The sequence below is a fragment of the Stegostoma tigrinum genome, chromosome 11, assembly GCF_030684315.1.
Source record: "Stegostoma tigrinum isolate sSteTig4 chromosome 11, sSteTig4.hap1, whole genome shotgun sequence".
NCBI classification, from domain to species: Eukaryota; Metazoa; Chordata; class Chondrichthyes; order Orectolobiformes; family Stegostomatidae; genus Stegostoma; species Stegostoma tigrinum.
In genome coordinates this window covers 25,626,886-25,651,616 of record NC_081364.1, presented here as the reverse complement: position 1 = coordinate 25,651,616, position 24,731 = coordinate 25,626,886, and the positions used below count along the sequence as shown (strand labels likewise).

Sequence of the window (24,731 nt, the reverse complement as noted above, 5' to 3'; positions counted from 1 at the left end):
TTTTTCAGTTGTGCATCATGTCATGCTAGTGAAATAGGTCTATTGCATTCTTGGGTGCTTAAGAGCACACAAGAGACAAACTGTAATCGTGTATTCTTACTGTGCGTGAAAATGAATTACTCAAGTACATTGTTTTCTCTGTTCAGGCCTGACTCTGTTCTTTTGAAATTTTGGAAACATTTAGTTTTAAAGCAACAATAATGACACATTCTCAAGGGAATTCATGCAAAATTTGAAGAGGCCTTCACTTAAATCTTAGAATTTGTGGCAAAATGCAATGAAATAAAACCCTTTTTGGATGTGCCAAATTTTCCAATTACTTTGGATAGCAAAGTACTGTTTTTCTTTTCGTGCATGTCCTTTCATACACTTTCTGCCCCAAGTATGTTATGTTATTCTGCATATTAATTGTTAGCTAAACAAGACTGGGCTGTGACTTAAATAAACCCGTTGGTCATTTTCGAACCACACTATCTGTTGAATCATTTTATTCATTCATGGGATGTGGGCATTGATGGCTAGACCAGCATTTATTCCCATCCCTAATTGCCCAGAGGGCGTTTAAGTGTCAACTGCAGTGCTGTGGGTCTGGAGTCGCATGTAGGTCAGACCAGGTAAGGATAGCAGATTTCCTTCCCTAAAGAACATTAATGAACTTAGATGGCTTTTTCCTGATAATTGACAATGTTTCATGGTTTTGGTAATTAGACTCTTAATTCCAAATTATTATTGAATTCAAATTCCACTATCTCATGGCAGGATTCGAACCCAGTTCCCTTGAACATTACTTTGAATTAATAGTTTAGCAATAATACCACTAGGCTATTGTCTACATTTTGAATTTCCTAATTTAGTTCTTGGAGGCTAATATAGATTTGATCAGGTAATGTACCTAAAAGTTCTTTCTAAACACTAAGAAAATAGAGCCAATTATAGGGAGGCAATTAATTCGTTATCTTCCCTTCCCAAGTAATGAAGCAATTTTGAAGTGATAATCTTTATTGGTGGTAGTGTTTATTCAGTGTAGATAATACCTGACTTATCTGAGATAGTGGTAGTGTAGTAACAAAATACAGCAGTTTTACCAATACATTTAATGTAGAGACACAGTATGTGTCTCTTGTACTGTGGCATCAACCAGTGCAGTACATAAAATCCTCTGTATCCCGATGCTCAAGGAATCCCTTCTTATATTTGCACAGCAAGGCCTTCGGAGATTTATTGACTTTAATTATTGCCTAGCTTTCATTTAAATAGATCAAATACACCAGCTGTCATTTAAACTATCTGTACCCACCAAGGTCATATAAAACCATAAAGATTGTGCCTTCCAATGGCAAAGAACAGAAATATTGTAACCTTTACACCCAGGTCTCTTGACAAGTGTTCAAGACTGTAATTCTTTATTTTTCTGCCTGCTGGAAGCTGTTAATCTCCCTGTTCCCTCAGCTCAAGTTCTTTCTTCAACAGCACCTTGAAAACCCATGACCTCTTTCTAACCAGAAGTACAAGGGCAGCAGATGCATTGGAGCACCACTGCCTGGAATTTCCCCCTCCAAGTCTCACGCCATCCAAGTTTGAAGTTATTCTGTCCTTATTATCACAAGCCGAAATTCCTTTGACTCCATTCCTAACAGCATTGAGTGCACCTTGAAGCCTGGACTGCTCTATTTCAAAAAAGGAGCTCACCACGATTTCTTGAGGGGGTAGTTGGGGAGAATGGGGAAGGGAAAATAGAGTTGAGCAATAAATTCTGGCCTAGCCAGTAATGCCTGTATCTGGTGAATTAATGAGAAATGTTGCCTGTTCTATTATATTACTGGTCCACTATTGAAGTTTAGTTTTGTTTAGACCAATTGATTGCTTTCATGTGTTCTGGGCCAATAAAACACTTAGCCACAGAGTCACATAGCACTGAAACAGACCATTCAGCCCAACTCATCCGTACAGACCAGGTATTCTAAACTGGTCCATGAAGGTTCAAACTCAGGCAACCTTTCCATTGCCTTTTCCTGAGGTGAATTATTAATCATTTTAAAAGTGTAGAAGTATAGAGATGAAAGTAAAGGACTGTACATTCAAAAATAATATTGAATTAATTCTCATTACATAGCGGGATTCTCCAAGATTCTTACCCAAAGAAAGTTTTGAGGCAGTCATGTTGTCTTAAGTATCATCTTCAGGAGAGGGGAATTGTACAAAATGCAAAAAATGTTAGTGATAAGCTTGGAATATATAACCTTAAATGTTCAATTCAGCAAGGCTAATCTGCAACCAGTGCGCAAATGTGTAACGTGAAATTTTCTATATTTTTAAATTCAAATTAATCCTACATATTGTGCTTTTTGTGATGTGGAAGTTTATATTACTCTTTTGACATTCCACAAACCATGTGCTTCCCTTATAGATTGGATCTCTACATCATGGACTTGGCTGTGTAGGTATTTCTTTTCACATTGGTTATCAATTTTCATTGAAATTATCTGTGGTTTAGAAAATCTTCTAACTTATCACTGTAGGAACAATAGGAGCAGTATTAGGTCTTGTATACTGAGAATGCAATAACTAAAATGTTGATTTTTAGGAATGTTTAAAGTTTACAAGGGCATAGAATAATACAGCACAGGGATGGCCCCTTCAACTCTTGACATTGTGCTGAACATGATGCCAAATCAAACTAATCGCTTCTGCTTGCCCTTGGTCCATATCCCTTCATTCCTTGCATATTCCTAGGCTTATCTAAAAGTCCCTTAAATACCCTTATGTCGAAACCAACACCCTTGACAGTATGTTCCAGACGCTCATCAGTTTCTGTGTACAAAAACTTGCCCCTTATGTCTCCTTTGAACTTTCCCCCTCTCACCTTAAATGCATGCTCCCTAGTTTTAGACATTACAGCTCTTGGGGGGGAAAAGATTCTGACCATCGACCCTATCTATGCATTTCATAACTTTATAGACTACTGTCAAGTCACCCCTCAGCCTTCGCTGCCCAAGAGATGACAAGCCAAGTTTTTCTAGCCTCTCCTTGTAGCTCATACCCTCTAATCCAGACAGCACCCTGGTAAACCTCTTGAGCACCATCTCCAAAGCCTCCACATCCTTCCTGTAATGTGACCAGAATTGAATGCACTCACTAAACGTAGGCTAACCAAAGTCTTATAAAACTGCAACATGGCATAGTACTTTTGTACTCTTGTACTCAATTCCGTGGCTAATAAAGGCAAGTATGCTGTACACCGCCTTTACCACCCTATCTGCTTGTGTGGTTACTTTCAGGAAGCTCTGGACTTGCACCCCAAGATCCTTCTGTACGTCAGTGCTGTTCAAAGTCCTGCTGTTAACTGTATAATTTTCCTTAACATTTGACCTCGCAAACTACAGCACCTCACACTGACCCAGATTACGTGCTGTCTGCCATTTCTCCGCCCACATGTGCAACTGATCTGTATCCCATTGTCTTTTGATAACTTTCTACACTATCCACAGCTCCACGGATCTTTCTGTCGTCTGCAAATTTACCAACCCACCCAACTCACATGTTCATCTAAGTCATTTATATATAACACAACTAGCAAGGATCCCTGCAGAACACCAGTAGTCACGGACCTCCAGTCTGAAAAATGCCCTTCTACCAATACTCCTCTGTCTTCTATGGCAAGCCAATTCTGAATGCACGGGGTCATGTCACCATGGATCCCATGCATCTTCGTCTTCTGGATGTGCGTACCATGAGGAACCTTGTCAAAAGCCTTCCAAAAATCCATGTACACAACATTCACTGCTCTACCCTCATCAATCACCTTCGTCACTTCCTCGAAAAATTCAATCAAGTTAGTAAGATGTGACTTGCCCTGCACAAAGCCATACTGACTGTCCCTAATTCTCCGTAATATCTTCCCAACCACCCATGTGAGACTCACCGGTCTGTAGTTTCCTGGATTATCTCAATTGCCCTTCTTGAACAGAGGAACAACATTAGCTACTTGCCAATCCCTTCGGACCTTTCCAGTGGCTACAGAGCGTACAAAGATCTTGGTCAAGGCCCCAGCCATCGCCTCTCTTGCCACTCACAGTAACCTGGGGTAGATACCGTCAGGCCCTGGGACTTGCACGCCTTTCTGCTCTTTGAGAGACCGAACACCACTTCTTTCTTCTTCTCAAAATTCCCTAGCAGATTAGCATGCTCCATGCAAATCTCACTATTCTCCATATCCTTCTGGGTGAATAATGATGCAAAGTACCCACTTAGCATCTCACATGCATCCTCTGCTTCCAAGCACAAGTTCCCTCCTTTGTCATTGAGTCATCCTAACTTGTCCCGAGTTATCCTCTCATTTTCAATGTATCCATAGAAAACCTTGGGATTATCCTTAATCTTACTTGCCAAGGTCATTTCATGGCCTCTTATTGCTCTGCTAATTCCCTTTGAGAACTTTCCTACTTTCCTTATGCTTTATGGGCCTTGTCACATTTTAGCTTCCTAATCCTTATAGTGGCATCATCATAACCGCACAATTTCTTTTAGTGATGTGGATTGAGGAATAGGTTTTGGCTGGGGCACCGAAGTACCTCCCTAGCTCACCTTCAGGCAGAACAGACAGTTGGGACCTTGGTTTCACATCTTGTCCAAAAGAATGCATTTCCAACAAAGCAGCACTCCCTCAGAGCTGCACTGGAATGTTGAATTTGCTAAAAATGCATTGGTCCAGACTTTTTGGTTAGCAGCCAGTGAACAGCATAAGCCATTTATTGTACTTAGTCTTGCATGTTCTTAACCAATCAGATTTGAGAGATGAGGAAACCTTGAAAAGAGATGAAGGAATGTTTTTAATCACTTTTTTTATATCCAAGAATTAAAATCTGAAGGAATGAAAATCTACAACTAGAAGTTAATTTTCAGTGCCTGAGGCATTGTTTGATATTAACAGAGCCTGTCATGCCAGACAAAAATTATTTGCACAGAATTGGACAACTTTATCTACTGAGCATAGTGAAAATTTATCAATTAGGCACAGTACCCTTGTGCTGTTCCAAGCATTTCAATGCCAAGTCTTTTAATGAGATGCCAGTATAAATGTAGCTGTTGGAGGATCAGGGCATCTCCAAACAACATCTTGCAGATTTCAGCAATTAACGGTGCATTTATAGCCGCTGGAAATTGTCTGATTTACTGTGCTGTAGCAGGGGAAGAAACCTGATTTGAGGTGATCAAAAATGGAGTTGGCGGGAAGATAGAGACAGAGTTCAGAGATGATAACACTTAAAGGACTTGAGAGGAAATTAGGTTGGAGTACATCTGCAGTTTCCAAAGACATAGATGTGAAGTGTGACATTTTGCAGGAGATCAATGATGGCAGATTAAAAGGAGAGGAGTATGGTACCAATGTCGGCAGTGCGAAGACCAGGAAGAGAAGGGAACGATCAACAGTATGATGGAAATGCAGATGTAGGAACAGGAGGTCAGCACCATGGTCAACATGCATTAAATCAAGGAGGGAGCTGACAGGAAGAGATTTCGAAGTTTGGCAGTTCGGCTAACGAAAGGGAGGGCCCCGGCAGCCAAACAGTTCTTGGTGATTTATTTTGGGGGAAAAAAAGACAGAGCATTTCACATTTGTTGTGGAGTGGAGGTGAAAGGAGGACGGGAGATAGATTTAAGAGGGCTGTAAAAGAAAGAACAGACTTCAATCTAGAAAGCCTCGTGAAATCAGGACAAATGCACTTTGTAGCTGAAGTACTTTTTGTGGTGTAGTTAGTTATTGTTAATGTCAGCATATATAATAGGTATTAATCCCCTGTACATAAGATAGGCCAACTCAGACTGAGAGAGAAATGAGAACATTGAACAAGTGATTCTCTTCAAGGAAAAGCTTTGTGTTTTGATACCACATCTGTTTTTAAGCTTTGATTCAGTTAACAGTAATGTAGGAAGTATGACATCCAATTTCAGCAGAGCAAGGTCCAAACAGCAAACATTGAGGTAGTAAACAGGTGATCTGATTGAAATGGTTATGGGCTGAGAAATCCGGTTCAACAGTGTTTTCCTTTATTAGTGCTTGGGGAATAGAAGTGGCATTGGTTTAACATTTTCACCCAAAAGATTTAGGAATCCGGAGTGCTCCTTGAGTAGAGAGCATTGAAGTGGACAGAACCTTTATATCTGGAGCCAGCATGGAGCTGCTTCCTTTAATATATCCTTGTCACTCGGCATGGCTTTGAAATGTTTTATTTAATTTTGCAATTCCTTGACGTTCAATGGTCTCAGCCAAGACACAAGGAAGCACCACAGAATCAAGTATTTATAGACAACGGCATAAAAAGATTTTATTGTATGTCATGCAGAATTAAAGGAGCAGATATCCACTTGATGGTATTATAATCTTCCATTCATTAAGGATGTCAGACTTCCTCAAAGAATGTGGAAAAAAAAACATGCATTTAATTTGTAATAATTTTTGCAACATAACGTCAATAGTAGAAAGAGAAAATCATTCCTGCAAAGAATTGTTGTGAAAGCAGTGCTCTTGAAAATTTGTGGTTTATATGGTTTACTATGGTTTCCTATATTTGGTAAATATAGTCAATAAATTTGGTATATTGGAAAGGCTTTTCCGAGTTTCACATTTAAGTTTTAAACATATAGAACCTTAATGAATTTCTCAAAATAAAGCTGAATGAAATTGCAGTTAATCTTTTCAAGATTACCTATATGACATCAATTTTTTTTAATCACGTGAATGGTATAGAAACACTCTGTTGATCTTTGCCATTTCAGGTACTTTCCCTACCCCATCGACGGTTGGTCTGCTACTGCCGATTATTTGAAGTTCCAGATCCCAATAAGCCACAAAAACTTGGCTTACATCAACGAGAAATATTTCTGTTTAATGACCTCCTTGTGGTATGTAGTCATTTAAGAGCTAAGGCCCAAACGGTGATCCATGTAATAGCTGCACCGTCCCAATTCAAAACTGACTTGTTTCTTCCCTACTACCTGTTCACAGTTTCACTATACACTTACTTTCATACACTTTGATTAACGTACTGCTTCCAATTCATCCCTCAAACTTTAAGAGGGACCCTTCTTCAGAAATGGGGTTGGCGGGGGGAATCCTTTGTAGGTCTGGGAGATGGAGGCTCTGAGCTGGGGTAGGCTTGAGTGAAGGGCTAGAAGGGTCCCGACCTGAAACGTCTGCTTCCCCGCTCCCCTGATGCTGCCTGGCCTGCTGTATTCCTCTAGGTCCATGCTGTATCTCAGACTCCAGCATCGGCAGTTCTTACTACCTCAAACTTGAACAGTTGATTTTCTTTCAGCTTTGAGATGCTAACTTTGGATTTAACCATATCGTCATCAAACTTGATATGAAAATCATTATACCATGTTCTCTCTTCACCTGAGAGTTCTATACCAAACTATCACTAATTAGCCCTGTTACATGAATATCAAATACTAGAAGTAGGGTGAGAGGATTCTTGGAACATGTTTGTCTGCTATTGAAATGTACTTACAAGTTAAAGGAGCATGAGAAGGTTTTAGTGTTGAATGTTTCTTCAACATTGCACAGATAACTAACAGTGAGAAATGCTTTTTTAAACCTTTCCCTCTCTTTGATTTTGCATGATTCTAGTTAATCAAAGCAGTGATTTTAGTTTTTAGAGAGATGATTTCATGCTCAGGCAACAGTTAAATCATCTCTAAGGTTTTGGAGTAGGTTTGAAGCTTGGGTTGTGGGTGTCGAGGTTGGTTGGCTCGCTGAGCTGGTTTGTTGTTTTGCAGACGTTCCGTTACCGTGCTGGGTAACATCCTCTGTGCAGTCTCCGGTGTGTTTTCCTACCTGGTTTTTATACTCTGGAGGCCATCGAGATGGAGTGCCTTGCTTCCAGTTTTCCTTTGTAATGGAGTGTATATGGGGTCGAGTTCCATGTGTTTTTTCATAGCCATGCTTCGTGGAGTGCCAGGCTTCTCGGAATTCTCGTGCCTGTCTCTGCTTAGCTTGTCCCAGTTGAAACGGTGGTTCTCCTCGTCCACGTAGATTGAGATCAGAGTGTATTGGTTGTGTCTTTTTGTAGCCAGTTGGCGTTCATGTACTCGTGTTGTTAGTTTCCTTCCTGTTTGTCCGATGTAGTGTTGCTCGCAATCTCTGTAGGGGATCATGCAGATGACATTGATTCTGCAGAGACTGTGAGAAACACTACATCGGACAAACAGGAAGGAAACTAACAAGAGTACGTGAATACCAACTGGCTACAAAAAGACACGACCAATACTCAATGATCTCAATCTACATGGACAAGGAGAGCCACCGTTTCAACTGGGACAAGCTAAGCAGAGACAGACATGAGAATTCCTAGAAGCCTGGCACTCCATGAAGCATGGCTATGAATAAACACATTGAACTCGACCCCATATACACTCCACTACAAAGGAAAACCGGAAGCGAGGCACTCCATCTTGACGGACCCCAGAGTTTAAAAAGCAGGCAGGAAAACATATCAACGCTTCATCGGAGGCTGTACTGAGGATGTTACCCAGCACGGTAACAGAACGTCTGCGAAACAACAAACCAGCTCAGCGAGCCAACCAACCTCAGTTGAATCATCTGCTTTGCTTGAGATTTGTTTCTGATGAATAGTTATTTATTAAAATAATTTTGCAATTTAGGCTTGAACAAAGTTAATTGCAGGTGACAATTATGTAATTGCTCTGTTAGATAACAGTAATTAAATCTATCCTAAATAATAATGTCACATCTAATGCATTTTTAGTTGTGTTTTAAAAATCAGTGTAATAACTGAATATCCACGCCAGGTTGTATCTATTTATAAAGGTCACCCGATGTATGTTATGTCAAACATTTGAAGAAATTTTTGGGTAAATGCTGTATTTTTTAAAAAAAGACAAAATTGGAATTAAGGTTTTCAACCTGTTTCATGATCTGGAAATCCCTTAATTTCAAATTCCAATGGCATGTTTTATTTACCAACACTGAATTTTATAGTTAAACTGCCTTTGATTATTTTTAACTACTTTGTGTCAGTTACGCTGAGAAATTCCTACAGACCAGTTTTGTATCTATATCATTGCAAGTTGCTAGAACACTTTTAATCAAAAATCAGTGACTAAGAGACATTGAAGTTGATCATAACTCTTTGCAACACTTGTTATTTTGTATGATTGACTATTGCATTTTTTAAGACCAAGAGTAAAACCAAAACTCCATAAACAGAAACATGGTGGAGCCATTTCCTTTGTGTTTAATTTTTTAAAAATCCTTCACAAAGTGGCTTATAATATTATGAAAATTATTCATTACATCCTTTTGAAGCAGCATTTCTGATATGATTGTGTATTTTTTATTTTAAAAACCTGAAATAATCATTGCTGTTTCATGAATAAGTGCATCTAAGATCTGCTATAAAATAGGTTTACAGCAAATAAGACAATAAATGTGAAATAGAATTTAAACAAATGCAAGTAAGTTAAATTAGGAATATAGGAATCAGGGTAGACCATTTAGCCCTCTAGACCGGTCTATTTGCTGACATCATGACTGGTCTGCATTCTCACTCCCTGTACATCTGTAATTTAAACGGTGTTCCCATTCAAATTTTACTTAAGCCTTTCAGAAACCCATTCAATAATTTGAGTGTGCACGAAAGAATTACTATGGTATGCTTGCATAGTGACAATAAAATGAAGTTCAGAACTAGCAATAAATGTAATTATTCTCCAGGTGGGATTCTTATTACAACATAATTAGGTACTGTTGCCATTTTTAGTCAAAATGTTAGAATAGGTATTGGAATGTTTTGCACAACGTTTGAAGACTGGACTTGCTCAATTTTTTTACTGCATTACAGCACGTACACTTAGTGCCAGATTAAATAATGGCATATAATATTTTTCATTTTGGTAACTTTTCAGGTCGTTTGAGTAGTCAACAGAATGTATAGCTCCTATTTGGGATAATCGGCTCATAAACTTTGCTGATGAAACAGAAGAAAAGAACATACATTTTTGCACCACTTTTTGCTTTCTTCAGAACATCCCAATCTGTTTCACAGCCAAAGAATTTCATCAGAACTGTAGTTGATATTATGTAGGTAAATTCTGCAGTAAGTTTGCAGAGACAGCAAATGAGATTAGTAACACAGTAATCTGCTTCTGATGGTGCTTGTCAAGGCAGGAATTTACACCAACATTTCTTCAGCACCCTTGTTCCAGGAGCATTGTTAGGGTATTTCTTGTATTGACTAAATCACAGAAACAGGTATCCATAACATGGCTGAACAATTGTATGCTGTTAAACCCACAGGTTTTTACAGTGAGGTGAGATCTCTGCCAATTGAGTCAGATGAAAAGTGGTGTTCACATAGAGCAAAGCATTTTTTTTTTTCAATGGTTTATTTCATTTTTATTCCTCCATTATAAGACACAAATTATTTCCCTACATTAACCAGGTCTCTTGTTAGAATCTTAATATTTGAAATTGGGTGTTTTAAGTGCATTATATTACATGGCGAAGTTGGGTAGAGTATTTGTGGATTGGAAGGCAGAAAGTTAGAATGTGGTGTTTGCAAAATGCTGGGGGGTGGGAGAGAGCAGTACATAGTCCCTTTAAAAAATAGTGTGCTTCTTCTACACAGATTTAAACAAAATGTCTGTGGGTAGCAGCTTGTGGGTTTGCAGGTGCACAGAAAACTCTTGAATTGAAATTTTGAATCAGGCACTGAGAGGCCAAAAAACCAATTAGATTAAAATCTGACATTTCGGGCCTAGACCCTTCGAAACATCAGCTTTCCTGCTCCTCTGATGCTGCTTGGCATGCTGTGTTCATCCAGCCCTGCACCTTGTTATCTCAGATTCTCCAGCATCTGCAGTTCCTACTATCTCTAGATTAAAATCCGATGGTTTTGGCAACATAGGGCCAATCCTTTTGTAAGAAGTTAAGATGTCATCAAGGGTATAAAAGGAGAGGGCAGTTGGAAAATGAAAAGAATTAACTGCTTTCTGCCAGAGTTAACAGCTCACCGTTCTCAAAAAAGAAACAATAGCTTTCAACGTCTTCTCTAAGTTTGAGAGAAAGCACCATCTAGATTAAAGATACCTACAATAGAACTAGTTAATATTCTCGATAAAAAAAATTCAATGGCAAAGGCACAAAGTATTCTGGAAGACGTAATCTGGCTGTAATTTTGAGTGACAAAAAGCTATGTTTTTGGTTTATTTTATTTATTGAAACAGCATGCCATTAGAACCTTGTTTTATTTGAGAATAGTTAGTAGTTAGAACGGATTTATTTGGTTTGTTAATAGTTTAGTTAATTTCTTCACTGTTAGAATTAGATAAATAAGTTGTTATTTGTTGACTGTCAAGTGAGCATCAGAGACTTGTTTTATTTTTCAGCTAGAAGTTGCTAAGAAGCTGGCTACACCACTTTTCACATTTTTTAACAGATTGAGGTGACATACTTATGTCTGTGCGTTTTGGTTTTAGTTATGGGGGGAGGGTCAATCCCTGTTTTATAACAGTTAAAAGGGTAAATTATCACTTGTGCAGAGCATTTACTCCCATTAACTGTTGTTGAGATATCAATACTAGCAGTATATTATGTTCACAGTAGATTTAGGTGAAACCTTTGTTACTTGTGGTGTTTTACGTCAACAGCTTTAAGCGGTGCATGGTGATATAAATAACAGGGTTCTTAAAACAATCCTGCTACCTGTTATTTGGATATGTTGATTAGAAATGTGAAGAGTCTTGGAATAGTTTATAAATTCTTCACTGGCTGTCCTTTTCAGAGACTGTACACAAGTTTAGCCTTCCTCCTCTTCAGGTTGACTTTCTTTTCATTTGGCTTATTTTTAAACTTGTAAGCTTTAACTTTATAAACTTTAATTTATTATATTGGCATTTCACATCTTATTTGTGTTCAACCTCTTTGGGGGCATGTCTCTGCTCTTAACAATGAGTACATGCACTTTCCATATTTTTTCTTTCATTTATCAATTTATATTGTTTTCAAGCACTTTTAAAAATTGTTGTTACAAAACATCTGTTGCAAAGACTCAGATATAAAATCTGAAAGTGCAAATAGTTTGCTAACATTTATCATTTAGATTATGGTTTGCAATCACAATGTTAAGCTGTAGGATATAAATTTGCAGCAAATGTAGGATTGTGGGACATATCATTAAACATATTGCAAATTATACAAAGTTTGCAAGCTTCATTTCAAATTTCTATACATACTTTGATCACTGGAGATTTGTTTCACAGTGCACTACTGCTATCAGTGTCATGCCATAAATAACTGGATTTCTGATATTGATTTTCTTTGAGATTTGATGGAAAAAATGAGAAGTTTTATCATAAGAACCAGGAGTCTGTGATTGTGCAAACCCAGACAGTTAATGAACTTTTGCCGAGAAGCACAGTTAAAGTGCACACAAACATCAAATGAGGAATGCAAGGACATTATTTAAAATTACTGCTGGCGTGTTTCCAAATAGTTGAGCACTTCTAAAGATCAACATAATTAAAAGTTTAAAATGATGAAATCTTTGTTTTATAGAATGAGCTGAGATATGAAACGGTCATTGCCACATTTAAATCATGAGGGTCATTTAATTTCAAAGTGATCAGTTTGTAACTTTCAACTTTATTTGTCCAGGTTACAAAGATATTTCAAAAGAAGAAAAATTCAGTGACATACAGCTTCCGTCAGTCCTTTTCCTTGTATGGGATACAAGTTCTTCTCTTTGAAAATCAGTGTAAGGATTTAAGTAACTTTGCTATTTTCAAGTACCTTAAATATTAATAAAGTTTTCTGGACGATTTCATCCCTTTGCCAGTGATAACTTATTTATGCCAATAAATACTGTTTCTAATATGGGAAGTATTCCTTTGTGTATCTTAGATTATCCAAATGGGATTCGACTTACTTCAGCTATTTCAGGTGCTGACATCAAAGTTCTAATTAATTTTAATGCCCCCAACCCACAAGATCGCAAAAAATTCACTGATGATCTACGTGAGTCTATTGCTGAAGTTCAAGAGATGGAAAAGTACAGAATAGAATGTAAGTACAAAACTGTATCACATCATCATTAATTCAGTCTTTTTTAAAACTTGGAAGTGTGAGCTGCAATAGATTTAATTTAATTGATTTCAAGTTTCAAATTGCAACTCTGCCTTGACTATCATTTTACTGAAAATAAAAAAAAAGTATTTTAACTTTGAAAGGTCTACTGAAACAAATTTAGCAAAACTAAAATAATCATAATTTTTCATTCACGTCCATTGTGTTAATCTGGCACAATTATCCATTATGCACTGTAAGGAAATATAATCCAACATTTTACCTTCAGCTGAACTAGAAAAGCAGAAAGGAATTGTACGCCCAAGTATCTCTCAGAGTTCAGGCCTGAAAAAGGAACCTGGTATTGGCACATTAAGCAGAACCAGTCTGGATGACAGTTATACCACTGGGGAAGGGTTAAAGAGGACCGCATTAAGTAGTTCCCTCAGGGACCTCTCAGAAGCAGGTAAGAAGCTAGATGTTAATTGTGATCTTCACTGTTGTACTGTAAATACAGTTATGCTGTTGCTTGATTAGGTGAAATCGAAGACTGTTCTGCAGTCTAATGAATGTTGAAGGTCATAATCATCACTGAGTAAACTTCTCAATTTTGCAGCAAGTCACATACAGAATATATATATTTGCAATCTGTTCCACGATTCATTCTAATAATTATCAAGATAATTTCCTAATTTTCAGCTTTTGAACTTGTCTGTTAACGATATTACTGTTGAATTTAGGCTTTTAAATCTTCAGCAAATTTGTTATTCCTCCAGTTTTTTTCTAACATCAAAGAATATTATTGTATGATGTGAAATAAATGGTGTTGATCTAATTAGTAATCAGTACTGGCATGCCTTTAACTGCTGTTATTGCAAGACCACGTTCATTTGGAAAATTGAATTTTGATCAGAATTTGTGTTGAGTATTGTTGGATGATGAACCCAGTACATATAGTCTTAATCTTAATCAGACTTTTGAGATATGTGTATTTTACATGAAATTATTTAATGATTCTGGTTTACAAGTTACTGAGATGATCAGAAATATCACCTGCAACTTGCTGGTTGTCAGGTTAGTAAGTTATGGGATCGCGTCAGTCAGGGTATGCTGTGTTTGGAATGGATTACATTTAGGATGGAAAGGTCCTGTGTGATGTATCTGAATGGAAATTCTGTGTTATGTGCTTGAATCAAGTGTATGTTCAACCATTTCCAAGTGTATCTTGTTTGATGTTGGGGTATGGCAATGTGTAATGCAGTCCAAAATCAAGTGCATACCAGGAAACAGCTTAGTTTGTTGCGCTTGCTTAGTCATGTTTGGTCTCAAGTCTGTTTGTTTCTTCTCTTCTAAATTTGATGTTAATTATTGTTGTTACACAGTTATTTCTCATATGATACACACTTATTCTCTTAAAGGTGTTGTCTTAATAAATTCTGAAGTGACTACTTTTCCCAAATTTAGTCTAGGATCTCTAACCTGTTTTTGTTTCAAATGAAAAAAAAAGGCAGTTTCTGGAAGATTCAACTTCTTCTGTTTATCAAAGCATTAACATAAAATGTTCAGTCGTACACATCCCACATTTCAGTAAAACATGCCATATTTAGGCAAGGTCATTGGTTACAAAATGAGACTTGGACCTCTGTTGAAGAAACTATCATCTTTCACCATTTGACCTCGTTTCTGCAGGTTTCTTATTCGACATTTATTTTTCCCAGAGTAGAAAAATGAAATCCACTAGAGGTCCAGTTTTTCATAAATCAATGGATGCTGCTTTGAAGAAAGTTAGTGCAAGATTACATTAAGGAAGAGTTTAGTGATGTTTTCATTCTGTTGCCTCTACTTATCCACAAGTGCTGGTAAAGCTCATCATTTATGTAGCTTCCATGGAAATAAGATGGCATTACCTATGTTGCTGATGTTTTCTTTTTCTTTTAATGTCTGCAGTACGTTTTATACAATATACACCCTTATGAATTCTAAGCCAAAAAAAACTTTTAAAACTATAGCATTAATTGTTTGAAATATTTCATTTAAAGATGCTAAGTTTTCTCAATCAACAATGAGATGTAACAATGATTCATTGTTACTTTTAGGTTCTTTTCAATATTTAGACAGCCTGCAGCCATCCCCAATAATATGATGTTCAGTTTTCTTCAAGTTTGCCTGCTAATTCCCAACTAGATTGTCCTCAACTTACACTGTATGCAGAGACCCTATAAATGTGCATTGGGTGCAAAGATGTGGCCCCCGGGTTAATTCTCAGTTTCTAATCTTTGGTATTGCATGTCCTGGGCAGGCAAGCGTGGGCGCCGCAGCAGTGCAGGATCGCTAGACAGCAATATGGAAGTAAGTAGGAAGTAATTGATCTGTAGCTGGATGTATAATGTATATTTTTAAAATCATTTGTTTTGCATCCTTTTGCTTTCTTCCAACAAGTAACCTGCCTGTCACATAGAATATGCATGTGAATTGCTTGCGATGTGCACCTAATGCTCGCGTGCAAAGTCAGGCTTCTTTTAAGGCACACCATTGTTGATGGAATAAGCTGAATGTCGTTCTGCTAGCAGCAATCAATCTGAAGCTTTTGAAATCATCAGCATGTGAAATGCTGGATATACTAATATATGCCACGTTGTGACATTGGAACACGGATTCAGTTTATTATTTTGCTTTATATGAGCTGCAGTTATACTTTCTCCTTTGTTGGCTGTCAGTTTGCAGAATAACACTTAAGATTCTCAGTCAAGGTTTTGAGTTCTTAAGTTGTTACTTTATTTTTGTTAAAGCACCATTGTGCTTCAGTTGAAAGCACTGTTTGAAAACGCATAGAAAAACTGGATAGAGTAGATGAACTGATTGTGGATTTCATGAAAACTCATTCATTATCCAAGCATTCACCAACACATTCCTGCTCCAAGTTCATGAATTGCCCATGCATGCTTACAATGTAATGGCATTAAAATTAATAGACTTGCTACTTTAACACACAACTGGCAGTAATTCTGCTTTGAAAATTTGATTTATATCAAAACCTTTTTTCTTGATGTCTTCACTGATTATTGTCTGTGCAAGTGTCTTTGTTGTGATACGTCTTGTATATTCTGAGAGGTGGTTTCTGAAATGTTTTTATTTGTAACTGACTTGTGGCACAGTATGATATGTCCAGTCCATTGGTCCTGTTTCTACAAAGTTTCTGAAGTAAACAATTAGACTGTATGCATAAATAGGTTACCAAAAGAATAGCCAAGTATTTGGGTTCTTTTTATTCAAGTGTCTGCTTGTGTTTGAGGAAGAGTTGAAAAAGAAACTAACAAATTCACTATGATAACTACTGAATTTTGAGACAGTGAGTGACAGTGCTTGGAGTCTGTCACACACCAGATTTATCCTTTTCAAAGAATATATTTCATCACAGCAAATAACAATAAAAACTGTGTGTGACATGAAAGAATCTTGTATCTGAATGCCCTTTAGTCAATATATTAATCATGATTCAGAAAATGTTCCATTTATATATTTTCTTGGCATGTAGCCAGTAACTCCACATGTAAGTATGGACTGTCACATTTAACAATGTCTTGAGATTATTTCAAAACTCTTCTCCAAATCCCAGTCATGAAATAACAATGATGTTCTTGTGGAAGAGAAGTTGGTCACTTAAGCATGGCTCCTGCTTCTTGTAGGAGGGCTGTTCAACAAAAACGCTGGAAAATGTAACTATGTAGATCCTCCTGCACATCTGACTAAATCTGGAAATGTTTGGAGACAAAGATGGAGAATCACTACATTAAAAAAAGTGTATGATTAGCAGGGAATATTTTCTGTTAATTGGAGGCAGGATTTTGCTGTTGCTCATGGAATCACAATTGAAAAATAATTTGAATGTGCTAATATGAGGAACATATTTCAGATCTCAAATCTTACAGGATAGTGTGAAAAGTATAATACTGAAAACTGTGGTTGTATCTTCGGTTTGTTTTTCCCCTATGGGCAAAGAAATGTAATACTTAAAATTTTGCTTTTGTTAAAGTTCTAATCTGAACAGTCTGGTGGTTGTTTTGTTCTGATAACATAAAGATTTGAATTTTTTTGTAGATGTGATCCTTTTTAATGTTATGCCTTATTATCTGTTAGTAGTGTTTAATGCATGCTCTAACTCAATCTCATAATTTAATGAACAAAATAGGTTTAGAATCCGGTATCTTTCTCTCTCTCTTTTTCATTTGAAAATCTCTAACTCGAACAACATCATGTCCTTCACGATGTTGAAGTTGGACATTTATTAAGAAACCAATTTTTAAACAAGTGTTTTGGCAAGATTGATGACAACATTATTGCACTATACTACACATCTGTGGCTATTCAGTGACGAGATAGTGCACTAACTGCTTTTGGTATTGAAGTTTAATGACTCGTAATTAATGAACTCTGGCAAATCACACCCAAAACATGAAACAATAATAACTTGCAGATGTAGAATGCTTAACTGAGTGACAGGAATCAAGTAGGTAATGAAAATGGCTGAAAAGGCATGATAACTGAAAGCTCAATTGGAAAAGTAACTATTTGCTTTCAAAAATCCTCTGAGTAGAATGATTCAGGATGAGCCAATTCTAAGCAGGGTGAAGTCTTGTCTCCAATGGAAAAGCTAAGTTCTATATATGACAGGAGAACTTGAAACAAAAACTAGTTAGATTAGGCCTGTTTTCTCGTTTTGGTGAAAAAGGTTTACTGTTTTTCATATAATATTGACCACATGAGATTTAAGGTTTCTTAACTTGTTTTATTTTCAAACCATCCTGACATAATTGCCTGTCAATCATTAGATCAGAAGTGCGTAACTTCCAGGGTTTTGCACGTAAAATTCCATTACTTTGTCATTGATTTCTCAATTAAGAAATAATCAGCTAGCTCTCAACTCCTGTGAAACAAACCTCAATGTGTAGACGAAAAGAAATGCGGGCTAGCAATGAATTGTACTTGTTAAGTGATATATCAATTCAAAATATGAACTTGTGATTGCAAAGGAGTGGGTAAATGACTGTATTTACAAAATTATAGCTACAGCTCTAGATTTGAAGAATGAAAAATGAAAAGACTCAGGATGCCATCTAAACAGTGATAATGGGAACTGCAGATGCTGGAGAATCCAAGATAACAAAGTGTGGAGCTGGATGAACATAGCAGGCCAAGCAGCATCTCAGGAGCACAAAAGCTGACGTTTCGGGCCTAGACCCCCCTTCAGAGAGGGGGATGGGGAGACGGAACTGGAATAAATAGGGAGAGAGGGGGAGGCGGACTGAAGATGGAGAGAAAACAAGATAGGTAGAGAGGACAGTATAGGTGGGGATGTAGGGAGGGGATAGGTCAGTCCAGGGAAGATGGACAGGTCAAGGAGGTGGGATGAGGTGGTAGGTAGGAAATGGAGGTGTAGCTTGAAGTGGGAGGAAGGGATGGGTGAGAGGAAGAACAGGTTTGGGAGGCAGAGACAGGTTGGGTTGGTTTTGTGATGCAGTGGGGGGAGGGGAGATTTTGAAGCTTGTGAAGTCCATGTTGATACCATTGGGCTGCAGGGTTCCCAAGCGGAATATGAGTTGCTGTTCCTGCCACCTTCGGGTGGCATCATTGTGGCACTGCAGGAGGCCCATGATGGACATGTCGTCTGAGGAATGGGAGGGGGTGTTGAAATGGTTTGCGACTGGGAGGTGCAGTTGTTTGTTGCGAACCGAGCAGAGGTGTTCTGCAAAGCGGTCCCCAAGCCTCCGCTTGGTTTCCCCAATGTAGAGGAAGCCACACCGGGTGCAATGGATACAATATACCACATTGGCAGATGTGCAGGTGAACATCTGTTTGATATGGAAGGTCATCCTGGGGCCTGGGATGGGGGTGAGGGAGGAGGTGTGGGGGCAAGTTTATTCCAGTTCCCTCTCCCCATCCCCCTCTCTGATGAAGGGTCTAGGCCCGAAACGTCAGCTTTTGTGCTCCTGAGATGCTGCTTGGCCTGCTGTGTTCATCCAGCTCCACACTTTGTTATCTTATGCCATCTAAACACGCTGGTTTGATTCAAAAGACTCTAGCAATATCATGGACAAAAATATTTTCTCGAATTATTTTCAGGAATTATGTTCACTTAATGCAATTTTATTAGGACCCGGCTATAGGTTACCCAGGCTTGTATGTTACTTGCAGATACATTGTAACTTTGAGATGAATGTAAACTACTTCAGGCACCCACTTCAGATGCTACGTTTTAATGGACTCTGCAAATTACATTAAAAATATCCAAATTGAAAATGCAGATTTAAGCTGGAAAAGTACAAAAACCTGTGCCTGTAAAGAATTGTGGTGAGAGATTACATATCTTTTGATTCGTCTATTAAATGCATTAATTAAAAAAAAGTACATACTGGATGTTTACACTCCTGAGAAATTATTCATTTATTTAAAAACCCATCTCATTAATGTGTTTTAAATTATGAAAAAAAACCTAATGATATAGTGTAGAAATGTCCTTTCATGTTTCATTGAAGTAGGGATCAAATTGCTGTAATGGTTCTTTGGTCTTTGTTACTTGGTGCATAAAAAACACTAACATTGTCATAATATTAATGTAAATTAATTTTCAACAGCTTTCTTCAATAAATAACATTTTTCTTTTTCCTCCTAGGGGTCAGTCATTAACAGTCCTCATGCACGTCGAAGAGCCACCACATCTACACGAGGAGAGTGTCCAATCCGTCCTCACCAGACATTGTCAAACTCATCATCACTGCTTGGTTCTTTGTTTGGTAGTAAAAGAGGGAAATCCTCTTCCCAGGCTTATCCAGCACCAGGGTCATCTCAGCAACATCAATATCCACCACATCAGCAACATTCCTCCATTGTACATCATCCAGGCCAGACCGAAGTGCCGACACAGCAGTTGCACGCACTTCACTCTCAATTCTGTCACATGCAACAGACCCAGCCTCTCCCACCACCTTATCATCATCACCATCACTACCACCCACCTCAACATGCACAGCTCCCTCACCAGCATCACCAACACATTCAGCATTCCCAACACACATCACATTCCCAACATGCCCCCTATGTGCAACAACACCCACATGCCACTCACCCCTCTGCGCCCACTCCCCATCCCCAGCATCCTACTCACTCGCAACACCCTCAGCATCTCCATGGCCAACAACCCCCTTCTGCTCCCACCACTGGCAAGACCAAACACACAAGTGGCATCAGCACAATAGTCTAGCTGAAAGGTAGAACTTAAACATTGAACACTTATTATATCACAAGCTGCACTAATTCTTGTGAAGACATTTAAATGCAGCAAAAGGTAAATCTGACTTCCTAATTTTAAACAGTCAAATTACTACTGTGTGCTTTATACAGCAACCCATCAGAGTAATATAATTTATATTTCCAATGTAATGTTAGAAAATACAGTAATTGGCTTCATCCCTCTGGGTGCTCAGGGGAAAACTTTCCTTGATTTTTTTTGCCTTGCTTGAGGCCAGCTGGGAGCCTGCTGTGCTGCTTGCCATTCAGTGCTTTTGCTATTACACTTCTAGCAGATGTTACAGCATTTCTTTCTTTCCCAAGGAGTATTGCTGGATGGTTCTTCTGTTATTTCAGATATAGGAGTCTTTAAGAAAGGATTACGATGTGGATTCTAAACTAACTTGGTTCTTCACGCTGGTTTTATCAATTGTTGAAAACCATTGTGTGCACAGAAGGTTATGGCTTGTTTGAATTCTGTTTTTGATTCTTTTTTTAAAATTAATTGCACGAGAAGTAATGCTTAGCACCCTGAAGCTGTAAAATAAGCCTCAAGTTTAAAGCAAAAATATAGGTTCAGTTACATTTTAGCACAGAAACTTGAAACTGAAGTTGTGGAATTCCAACCATTTTAAACTATTCCAGTATTTATTCGACTTTGCCCCCCCTCCCCCCATAACTAACAAATACATCACGATTGTAATCTTCGTGTGCCAACTATATCATCACATGCTATTTTAATCAAGATCTGCAGTGTGTATAACATGCATATTTTAATAGAAAAATGAAAGCCTATTTGACTTATCAGTATTGAAGTTAGTATAGTGAGCTAACTCTGAAATTTGGTGCAGTTTGCTATTGAAATGGTATCTAATCATCTGGGTTTGGCATCCTTTATTACAATAGTAATTGTTTATCAGGTGGGAAAAATGAAGGAGAAACATTTACAGTAGATCTAGATTTAGTTCATCCATTTACAAATGAGAGTTCAGTATAAACGGAATCCCATGTTCATTTGCACATTCATGAATATTCAGAAGCCCACTTCAAGCAATTATCAGAATGAAGCATTAAAATTTTCAAAGGTTAAATTCCTTTTCTTCTTGAGATGATTTTCAGGAGATGAATATGTATTTTTTTTGCTTCAAAGTACATTGCACTCAGCAGGCTGAGTACATCTCTCTCACACATCACTCAGACCTGTTTAATGAAATTTAAAATATGATCCCCATATTTCAAAAATGGATTGGTAGTATCATATAAGATCTAATTATTGCAGCAGTCAGTGAACAGCTTGCAAAATAATATATTCAGTGACAAAGTGAGGGGTCTGCTAAAACTAAAAGAACACTTTTGGCTTGGATCATTCCAACATAAAAGACGAGCTCAGACTAATATTTTTTATTCTGACAACAAATTCACCAAAATACCAGAAAACGTATGAACTGAGCACTTTGTTAGCTGCCATAGTAAGCAAATACAGCAGATAGAGTTTAGCTTTTTTTTAAAAAAAGTTTAGTTTTTTTGTGCAATATTTTCTTATAATTATGTACTGAGGTGAGAATAAATGTCAGGTTTATTAATTTAATCATTCTTGAACATCATGGATCGTGAAGTCTTCTCTCTTGGAATCAGACTGATTTCTGAGATTGTATTCCTTGCAGTATAAAGAACAAAGCGCTCTCAGTGAAACAGGCTATCTTGCATGACATTTAATGTTAATGTGGTGAGGCTACACTCTACATAATGTATATTTGCAAAATTTCAGTGTTGACATTAAATATAGTTTAGGTAAGGTGATCTCATATTCAAATATTTAGACTGTTTCTTCATACCTCCTAAGTCCAATTGTAATCCCAAACCTGTTCCAAAAAAGATCTGGTTGCCATTTGAGATGATAGTGGTGGTGAGAAGGGTTAGCTTCAAGGTCCAGGACCTATATAAACTGCACAATAGCTCCTTCAGGAAGACTTCTGTCTGTTACATATACTGTGCATAAATTGTTTGAAATTATCACAAATTTTCATTGTAAATAAAATTGTGTTAAATTGGGAATAGTGTGGATTCTTTTATTTCACTGCCTAAGCACCTGTATAATCAGTTTGTCCAAGTTAATGTTTAGCTCTGCATGTTTTGTGAGTGCTGATGGGTAAACAAGTTCAAACACTTAGCACTTAGACTGTATACTTGGGTCAAGATGTTGGGTTTTGAATATACATATTTGGCTTATTGCAAATAATTTCTCCCAGATAATGCCAGATCAAGAGGAATACACTGTGGTCTGTAATTCACCCACTTTATCTTGTAGACCTGATCTTTTCTGGAATAAATCAAATAATGTGTATTTCTATTTTTTTTAAGTTATGTATGACAATATCATTTTTGAATAAGATCACTTTAATATTAGTGTACGAGTATTGCATTGCTTTTAAAAAAAAACAAAAAAATGCAGTCATCTGATGTTAGATCTTTTCCCCATCGTGCACTGCATGCTGCAGTAGCTGCTTGTTTCTTGTAACAACAAACTGAATGAAAGTCATCCAATACAAAGTGAAAATCTTGATGTTACTGTCTCATGTAAAAGCTGTGTTGCTACAATCCAGCATGCATTTAGGTTTGTACTCATTGTACAATATCATTTGGCAATGCCATTCTGCCTGCAACTATAAAGAAGCAATTGTGTACATACTTGGAACGGAATGCCATATTTCAAGGGGAGAAATGGGGAGAGGAGTAGGAAGTTAAACAGGAGGTGGGGCTAATGAATCGGCAATCATTTATTTGTACATAGTGTGTAAATTAGTACAACAAATCTACCCACGCATTTCGGGTTGCATTCCTTCTGTTCCTAATCTACCATAATGCTTAGATCAGTTATACATCGGTGGCAGCCCATACCAAATTGTTAGCTTCTTTCAAGTGATGAGTACTTGAAAACAGACTGTTAATTTTCAGATGCTTTCAACTTTTCATGCATTGTAATTGTTCTCCAAGGCTCATGATCCATTTTGTATGTGTGGGAGGAGAGGGGAGTGCTTTCATTTTATTATGCATTATAATTGTAAGTAGTATACAGCCCTATCCATGTCAAACTATGACTGTGATAATGTGGAGAACACAAAATAAACCATACAAGACTAAACTTCTGTCTTTTTTTATTTAGTGGTTTCACTGAAATTTTGAAAAACACTATTTTAAGTTGCTTGTTTTCAAACTGTAATTCTTACACCTGCAACATAAGTTTTGCACAATTTGGAATTGTTATAAAATATCACTGCTGTATACTTGACTCAGTGCCTCCATAGCACCAGGAACCCAGGTTCGATTCCACCTTTGGGCGACTGACTGTGTGGAGTTTGCACATTCTCCCAGTGTCTGCCTGGGTTTCCTCCGGGCGCTCTGGTTTCCTCCCACAGTCCAAAGATGCGCAGGCTAGGTGGATTGGCCATGCTAAATTGTCCATAGTGTTCAGGCATGTGTAGATTAGGTGGGTTATAGGGGGAATGGGTCTGGTTGCGATGCTCCGAGGTCAGTGTGGACTTGTGCCGAAGAACCTGTTTCCACACTGTAGAGATTCTATGATTTTGCTAACTGGTTATTTTAATTATTCTAATATGTACAGCCCTTTGAGTAATGGTGCCAGGATTTTGCAAAGTATTGAAGACTCTGAAGACCATTTAAAAATGTCAAGTGAGACCTTGAGACACAGGTTCCACTCCCATTTCCAATTGTCCCAGTCTTTTGGTGAAGCGGCCAGGATTGTCTCTATTGTCCAATGCTGTCATTCATGTTTACTAAACATAGGCTGGGCCCTGGTCTAATTTATATTTAGTCCTGGCATGTTCCTACTCAAAACGGATATACGTTGGTAGTGCTGCAGATTTTTGATCCTTTTTTCTTACAGATAACACATTAAAAGAAAGCAGAATGGGAACAGTCTGTTTGATGTATTGAGCCAACTCTTTGCAACAGACATTTTCTTAGATTTGCACTTGATTACCCAAATTGTTCAGGCTCGAGGGAAATAAATGCAATTGAAATGCCGCTGATTACGAAGAAGACATGCAATCCATACTAACCAAGTTTTCCATTTATAATGCAATGCTGCAACCAAAATTATTTAATATATGGTAATATTTTGGAAAGAAGGCTTTTAATTTTTTTCAAGGTTTAATCTGAAACTTAGAAAATCATAAAGACACGTTAATCTTGACGTAACAACTGTGAGCTGAGGTGTAACAATCTCCTATCCAAACATCTGTTCATATCACATACTTTACATTAATACCTAATATCATATTTAAGAAAGGTTAAGTACATTCTTGTAGTCCGACACATGCAAAGACAGATAGAATTAACCAAA

General features: G+C 37.6%; 1 protein-coding gene across 6 annotated transcripts in view; it reads left to right on the top strand.

Moving 5' to 3' along the window:
* Positions 1-23,510, top strand: part of iqsec1b (IQ motif and Sec7 domain ArfGEF 1b) — a 427,454-nt gene extending 403,944 nt beyond the window's left edge. For 5 of the 6 annotated variants that reach the window (XM_048547583.2, XM_048547582.2, XM_048547586.2 and 2 more), the window contains 7 exons: positions 2,408-2,437; positions 6,778-6,903; positions 12,677-12,776; positions 12,923-13,084; positions 13,374-13,550; positions 15,384-15,433; positions 19,755-23,510. In XM_048547583.2, the coding sequence (XP_048403540.1) occupies positions 2,408-2,437; positions 6,778-6,903; positions 12,677-12,776; positions 12,923-13,084; positions 13,374-13,550; positions 15,384-15,433; positions 19,755-20,342 (1,233 nt within the window). In that variant the 3' untranslated portion in view covers positions 20,343-23,510. The remainder of the gene's footprint in view (positions 1-2,407; positions 2,438-6,777; positions 6,904-12,676; positions 12,777-12,922; positions 13,085-13,373; positions 13,551-15,383; positions 15,434-19,754) is intronic. The other variant, XM_048547588.2, reaches the window with a different exon arrangement.
* Positions 23,511-24,731: the final 1,221 nt, after the last annotated feature.